Source organism: Sminthopsis crassicaudata, chromosome 4 (genome assembly GCF_048593235.1).
Source record: "Sminthopsis crassicaudata isolate SCR6 chromosome 4, ASM4859323v1, whole genome shotgun sequence".
NCBI lineage: Eukaryota > Metazoa > Chordata > Mammalia > Dasyuromorphia > Dasyuridae > Sminthopsis > Sminthopsis crassicaudata.
The window spans coordinates 293,146,954-293,155,279 of NC_133620.1; the positions used below are offsets into that span (position 1 = coordinate 293,146,954).

At 34.9% G+C, this 8,326-nt stretch overlaps 1 protein-coding gene across 1 annotated transcript; it reads right to left on the reverse strand.

The window, feature by feature from the left end:
* Positions 1-6,727: 6,727 nt before the first annotated feature.
* On the reverse strand, positions 6,728-7,795 carry LOC141541285 (olfactory receptor 2B2-like). Its single transcript, XM_074265448.1, has one exon. The coding sequence runs from the start codon at positions 7,670-7,672 to the stop codon at positions 6,728-6,730; it is 945 nt and encodes a 314-aa protein (XP_074121549.1). The 5' UTR covers positions 7,673-7,795.
* Between the last annotated feature and the right edge of the window lie 531 nt (positions 7,796-8,326).

Consider the following 8,326-nt stretch of genomic DNA (forward strand, 5'->3'; position numbering starts at 1 on the left):
AGTGAATTCTTATCTCAAAAGTTGGGGTCTTTGGGTTTGTCAAACAGTAGATTGCTATATTTATTGACTATTTTGTCCTATGAATCTAACCTATTCCACTGAGCAACTAGTCTATTTCTTAGTCAATACCAAATGGTTTTGATGACCACTGCTTTATAATGTAGTTTTAGATCAGGTACAGGTAGGCCGCCTTCATTTGATTTTTTTCATTAGTTCCCTTGAAATTCTTGACCTTTTGTTCTTTCAGATGAATTTTGTTGTTATTTTTTTCTAGGTTATTAAAATAGTTTTTTGGCAGTCTGATTGGTATAGCTCTAAATAAATAGATTAGTTTAGGTAGTATTGTCCTCTTTATTATATTTCCCCAACCTATCCAACCTTTCCAATTGTTTAGATCTGACTTTATTTGTGTGGAAAGTGTTCTGTAGTTTTGCTCATATAGTTCCTGACTTTCCTTTGGCAGATAAATTCCCAACTATTTAATACTGAAGCATAATAGATTCTGCTCCAGTCTGTTGCCTTACTCTGTATGTATCACTCTGCTTCAAGTGTGTTTCCTGTAAACAACTTATTGTAGAATTCTGCCTTTTAATTCAGTCTGCTTTCCACCTCCAATTTATGGGGGAGTTTGTCCCATTCACATTTATGGTTAAAATTACTAATTCCATATTTTCTGCCACCTTGATAACCCCAGATTATTCCTTTCCCCTTACTTCCCTCCCCAGTATTAAACTTATGAGCACCACTTGCCTCACACAGCCCTCCCTTTTTAGGATCCCTTCCCCCCCTTAGAGTCCCTCCCCTTTTTAAAAACCTTTTCCTTACAATTTCTATATTCCCTCCTATTTGGCCTACCCCTTCCCTTTTCACTTTTCCCCTCCCACTTTTCAATGAGGTGGGAGAAGTTTCTCTGTAAATCAAATATATCTAATATTTTTGTCTTTAAGGCAATTCTGATGAGAATAAGATTCACTATGTTTATATCCCTTCCTTCTTTTCCTCATATATAATAGGTTTCCTTTGCCTCTTCATAAGTTGCACCTCCACTTTTCCCTTTTTCTGGTACAATTTCCTTTGCACCTTTAGATCCTTTTTATATTATTACAGTAAAATCAAATTATACATGTATTCTTTATGTATACTCATAAGAGAAATAACAATTCTCAAAATCTTTTTACCTTTTTATGCTTCTCAAGTCCTACATTTGGAGGTCATACTTTTTGTTTAGCTCTGTTTTTTTCATCACAAATAAATGGAATTCACCTATTTCATTGAATGTCCATCTTCTTCCTTGGAAGAAAATGCTCAGTTTGGCTGGGTAAGTTATTCTTGGCTGCATACCAAGTTCCTTTGCCTTTTAGAATATCAGATTCCAGACCCTTTGATACTTTAATGTGGACTTGGCTAGATCCTGAATAATCCTTATTGTGACTCCTCGGTATTTGAATTTTTTTTTTTTCCTGGCTGCTTGTATTTTTTCCTTGGTCTGATAGTTCTGGAATTTATGCACAATATTTCTTGGAGTTTTAATTTTGGTATCTCTTTTCAGTAGGTGATCGATGAATTCTTTCAATGTCTATTTTACCTTCTGATTCTATAACATCTGGGCAGTTCTCTGATGATTTCCTGAAAAATAGTGTCTAAGCTCTTTTTTTCATCATGATTTTCAGGGAGTGCAATAATCCTTAGATTCCTAATATTAGAATCCCAATATTCATGGGTTTTACAGTCAAGCACTAATTCAGAAGCTGATTTTCATAAAAATTGTTTGAGGGTAGAGGAGAACTCAGAAAGACGCATGTGTCCTCTCTGCCATCTGGGCTCCATCCCCTGAGATTTTTTTTTTTTTTTTGGTTACTTTTTGCATTTCTTTTTCCATTTGATTAATTCTTCTTTTCTTCAGTCAATCTTTTTCTTTTCTTTTTCAAGCTGTTTATTCTCTTTTGCATACCTATTATTTCTTTTCTCATTTTTCTTCTGTCTCTTATTTGCTTTTAAAAATCTTTTATGAGTATTTACAAGAAGATTTTTTTGGTCTTGAGACCAATTCATATCACTATTTGAGGTTTCTCCTGGGACATTTTGTCCTCATCTGAGTTGGTGTTTTGATCTTTCCTGTAACCATAGTAGCTTTCTATGGTTAAAGTTCTTTTCTGTTTCTTGCTTATTTTCTTTCTATCTCTTCCCCCCCTCTTTTGTGCCTTTTATGGTCAAACTTTTCTCCCTGGATCCAGGGGGCCCTGATCCAAGTTTCCAGTGTAGCTCTGAGACTTGGTTTTGAGCACAGAGGCCACTTGGGTTTGGTGTTTTGCTCATAGCAGTGGGTAACCCTATCTGCTTTCTCCAGGAAACAGCTTCATTCTCTAGCTGGCAATTTACCTTCTGAGCTGAGACTGATGGCTACTCTACTGGTCTGCTCTGCTACTGAGCCAGGACTGAGGGTCTCAGTTGCTGATTTACTGTGATCAAGACCCTCTCAGTAGTTTTCCTGGTCACAATCTGAGCTGGGCTACACATTCCTTTCATCCCAATGTGACTGACCTTTCTTGAAGTCTTTCCAATCTATCTTGAACTGGAGAGTGGTTTAATCCCATCAGATTCTGTTTAGAGGGTTAGTTTTATGTGATTTTCAATGAAAAATGTGAAAGCTTGCCCAGCTTTCTGGCTTCACTCCACCATCCTGACTCTGCCTACCTATGTCCTTTTATATTTCATCTGGATTTTTTAAAAAAGAATTTTAAAAAGGTATGTGTATGTGTGTTTATTTTTTATAGTCTACGATTCCTTTAAGTTTAAAGTAATTTCTCCTAGAAGAAGAATGGATTAAGAAAAAGAATCGAATGCTAAGATTTATTATTATAAATTAATGTCACTGAAATTAAAATGATACATTTTACAAATTCCATGATGTTACAAATTAATGTCACTGAATTAAGAAAAAGAATAAAGAAAGTGGAGAAAAGGGTCTTGAGGAAAATAGGGGAATGGAGTAGAAAGATAGAGTTAAGAAGTAGTGAGATAAGCTTCATTTTGAAAATGTGAGCTTCCAAGGGAAAAGACAAAACAATGAAAAAAAAAAAGGATGTGCAAGAGATAATATTGAAATGAAAGTCATTTTTGCCTCTGTAGATAAAATCAGTTTTTATTTTCTTCCATCTGAAATCAGAATTGTAGCTCTTGTTTTTGTAAAATAATTTGAAGCACATCTTTTTTTTTTTCTTTGTTTCATCTGCTCATTTATATTCTGAATATTTCCACTGATTTCTAGGTTTTTTATGTAGAATACATTAAAAAAAATCTATTCCTTCATTCTCATTCTATTCTCATTAGGGAATTTAATCCATTTTTCTTAAGCATTAGTAAATGTTAATTCTCCTTCAATCAACTTCACCCTTTTATGTTACTCTTTCAGTCCTTTGAATGTAATTCATTTACTCACTTACTCACTCATTAATTTAGTCAACATTCTCTCCTAATCTCCTTTTTAAAGCTCAAGTAAGAATCCAGTGCTCATATAAACATTTGGAGCTAAGTGCTTTTTAACTCTCCACTCCAGCCCCTCCCTCAATCCTTTTCCATTCTTCTGATTTCAGTGACATTAATTTGGAGGGGCTCCTTACAAGAAATGTTCTATGCTTTTTCTTAACTCTTTTTATTTCTAGTTTATATTAGAATCTAGTTATCCTTTAGTGGATTTTAATTACATGATCTCTTTGTGGTTATCTATCAGGGCTTCCTGGGATAGAGACTGTGCTCTTGCTTCCAACCAGGCCACACATTAATATCATTAAAGCTCTTCACTGAGTTTCTGTACTTTTCCTCTTCCTCCTCTTTCTTCTCCTCCTCTTCTGCCTCCTTTTTGCCTTTGTTCTCTTTTTCTGCCTTCTCATTCTCTTTCTTCTTCTTTCCTGGCATAAATCCCTTCCCCCAAATATTTTATTTTTCTAATTATATGTAAAGATAATTTTCAACATTCATTTTTGTAAGATTTTGAATTCCAGATTTTTTCTCTTTCCCTCTCTTCTCTCTCCTCTCCTCAGGACAGTGAGCAATCTGATGTAGAAATGTATATATAAATATATATATATATATATATATATATATATGTATATATATATATATATATATATATATATATATATATATATATATACACACACACACACATATAAATCATTTTAAAATGATAATGAAAAATAGTAGGCTTCAATTTGTATTCAGTCTTCATAATTACCCCTCTAGACACAGATGGCATTTTCCATCAACAGTCTATTGGAATTGTATTGGATCACTGTATTTCTGAGAAGAGCTAAGTCTATCATAATTAACCATTGCATAATCTTGCTGTTACTATGTACAGTTTTCTGATTCTGCTCAATTCACTCAGTATTAGTTCATGTAAGTTTTTCCCAGGCTTTTCTGAAATCAGGCTACTCATCATTTCTTATCAAACAATAATATTCCATTATATTCATATGCTATAACGTATTCAGTCATCCCAAAACTGATGATTTCAATTTCCAATTGAGTAGCTTAAAGCATTTTTGTACATGTAGGTTCTTTGTTTTATGATTTCTTTGGGATATAGACCCAGTAATGATACTGCTGTATCAAAGTGTATCTGACCCATAAATTCTTGAAGAACTTTTTGAATATTTATCCTTTTGTTAAACTCTCTATGAACTAATGAATTTCCAGAGTTCCATTCCTTTTTTGTCTTTCCCCCTGGCCTCTGTCATTGGGTGGCAATTGCAAGAACTCAGCCTGGAGAAGTTGTTCTTAAGTGCCCAATGCTTTACTCCACCAATTGACTTTACTGTAAGATCCACATATAATTCTATCCAGTCTCTGTGGAATCACTTCATGATGCTGCTAAAGTATTTGTTTTCTTCTCGTAATCTCCAGTCTACCCATCCCATAAGAATATTCTAAGATCCTATCACTGTTCTCTCACTAGCTCAGAAATAAGCATTCTTTTTACTTCACCAATTTTTCTCTGAGGCTTTCTGTACCATTCTTCCTTCTGTTTGGAGGGGTTTGCCTTGTCCACTATCAGTAATGTTGAATTACTAATGAAAGAATGATATTTTCCCTTAAATATTTATTTTTTCTTATTTTTCTCTTTATTTTGTGTCTTTTGTTATTTCTCCTTGTATCCTTTGCTTCTTGGAGTCTTTTATTCACTAATGTCTTTATGTTCTCATTGTCTCAGATTATGTGCAATTTTTTTATGATATAAGGAAATAAAGTTTTCATACTCACAGTCATGATCTTGCATATCCATAACCATGTGAAAATATACGTTTAATTTCTTAGTCTTTCATTGTTGTCCAAGCACATTTTACTCTTTAGTTAGTTTGCATGTTGAATGCTCCATTTACCTCAAAGTTCTTTTGAAAGGATGAACATATTTTTTCCTCTGCTCTGAAGAATGCTCAATTTTTATTTTATGATTAGTCTCAACTTTGCAGAATGTTATTTTGCAACTTAAAAATATCTTTGCTTTTTGGAATACCCAATAGTTGTCACTTTCTTTTTGTGTCATCTTACTAAGTCTGATAGATGTGAAGTAGTACTTCAGAGTTGTTTTAATTTGCATTTCTCTAATGTGACTTAGAGCATTTTTTCATATGACTATAGATAGTTTTAATTTCTTCATCTGAAAACTGTTTGTTCATATCCTTCTATCAATTATCAACTGGATGATTTGTTCTTTGCTGTTGGGTTTCTAATGTTTCGAGCCAATTTTCTTGTAGTTTTCCTGATGATACTCCTGTTTTTTTCCTGTTTCTGGAAGATCTATATTCTGATTGCCTCTGTTTTCTCTTTTCAACTATGTATACTTATTTTTCTTAATTTAATATTATTTCTGCCTCTATATTGTTGCATTCTACTTCTGGCTTTTTGCTTTTCTGAGAACCCACTGTTTTGGAATGTGTGCCTCTTAAAAATGTCCTATTCTCCAATTATACATGCTAATAATTTCCTCAATATCATCACAATTCTTTCATTGATCCTTAAATTATCATCAGGAAGGTGATGTTTTGAATTACAAGTGAATTGGAGTTAAGTGAGGCAGAACTATGAAAAGTCATCAGTCCCCCTCTCTTGGTTCCAGAGCCATTCGTGTCCAGCAGCAAGATCAGGATGACTGGAGATGGCCCCAGATACAATGGAAGATGTTGAATGTTCATATCTCAGTACTTAAGGCAGACCCAAAACAATGTCTATTAAGCATGTGCTTAATAATAATAAATCAACTTACTATTTGTATAACTCTTTAGAATTTGTAAACAACTTTACATATATTATCACATTTGATCCCTATGTTATTATTAGACGTTATTATTATCTCCATTTTACACAGAGCATGCTTACAATGCAGAATTTTCTGACTTCAGTGGGAGAACTCTCCAACCTGTCACCTAATGGTCTATAGGCAATAAATATGAGTCAAATTAAATTCCTGAAGGACATTTAAGTCTAATGATGGAGTGGTGAAAGGTGAATAGAAACAGTGCTCAGAATAAAACCATATTAAAATTAAGCAACAAATACAAATGATCTCCCAAAGTTATCGATACAGGTATAGTACAAAGAATTATTTATCTTTATTTTCTTCTATGGTCTTTAATATTTGTGATCCTATCTTTTATCCCTCAATTCCATACATATGCCCTAAAAGGCAAAAATGTTCAAGACTGCCTTTAAATTCTTTTCATTTTATTTACCTTGCTTTGACCCAAAACTCCTTTGTCAGTGCTCTCATTAGAGCAGCCTTGACATCCTTGTTTCTCAATGTATAAATGAAAGGGTTGAGGGTGGGTGTGACAATCCCATAGAACAGGGCCATAACTTTGCCCCGATCACGAGAATAGCTGGAAGGGGGCTGGACATACATGCTAATGGCTGTAAAATAAAACATGAAGACTACCAATAGATGGGAGGCACAAGTATTAAAGGCTTTCCAACGGCTTTCAGCTGAACGGATTTTCATCACTGCTTGTGCAATGAAGCCATAGGTACCTAAGATAAGAGCAAGGGGTACCAAGAGCAGCAGAGCACCAAGTACATTGAGTTCAGCCTCATTTATATGAGTGTCAATGCAGGCTAATTTTAGCAGGGCAGGCACCTCACAGAAGAAGTGGTCCACAATTTTCCTCCCACACCTTGGGGCCACCACTGTGAGTGTTGATTGAACCAGAGAATTAGCAAACCCACTAAACCATGTTCCAGCTGCCATATGCACACAACGTCTCTGATTCATGATGACTGGATAGTGGAGGGGTTTGCAAATGGCAGCATAGCGGTCAAAGGCCATTATAGCCAATAGGATACACTCAGTTGAGCCCAAGGCCAAGAAAATGTAGAGTTGAGCAATACAACCCCCATAACTTATGGTTTTCTCTGGGCCCCAGAGATTGACAAGCATCTGTGGGACAGTGCTAGTAGTATAGCAGAGGTCCAAGAGGGAAAGGTTAGAGACAAAGAAATACATTGGACTGTTAAGTTGGGGATCTAGGTAAGAGACAAGTATTATGGAAATGTTGCCAAAGAGAGAAAATATATAGGCCACCAGAAAGATAACAAATAATGGTTTCTCCAGCCAAGGGCGGTCAGAAAAGCCCAGGAGAACAAAGCCTTCCAAGGAGCTCTGGTTGCTGGTCCACATTTCGACACTTTCAAGTATCTTTTTGGTTGCGATCTGGAGGAAGCACTTGTTAGAATGGATGATTATTATGGGGACACAGTACTGAGAAAAATAAAACTATAAGGTTGTGAGATCAAATGTTAAATAAAGGTGTCATTTCAGTAGACTTGTTGCTTCTTGTATATTGCATGTGATAAAATAATTATCGGATATTTATTATTATATTGCTAAGTGATCCTTGGGAAGATAAAACAAAGGCCTGGCCATAGAACATCAGATTACTACTTGGGAGACCTGGGCTTGAGTCTGGTTTTGTTAGTTGCTTGTTGCATGGCATCAGGTTAGTTACTTGAACTGACTGAACTTTCATTTATTTGATGTGAAACTTATATGCTATCCTATTCATTCCTTCCCACCCTCTTTATGGGATTGTGGTTGGTAAAACAAAGCATGAAGTAGGTATAGCTCTCGAAGATATCATGTTGATTGAAGTTCCACTGATAATTCACTTCCTATAACAATGGATTTTGTGTATTTTTGTGTATTTTGTTTTTGTATTTGTATTTTTTGAAACTCTCTTCCAGCAGTTAACATGCTTCTGAGACAAAATAACAAAGGGTTAGTCCCTGGATTTTGCTCCTAGTAAAATGTTCTCATTACAATGGTTTCTGAATA

What these genes read in the sequence shown, in the direction of transcription:
- LOC141541285 (XM_074265448.1), bottom strand. Translation starts at nt 7,672, where the DNA reads ATGTGGACCAGCAACCAGAGCTCCTTGGAAGGCTTTGTTCTCCTGGGC.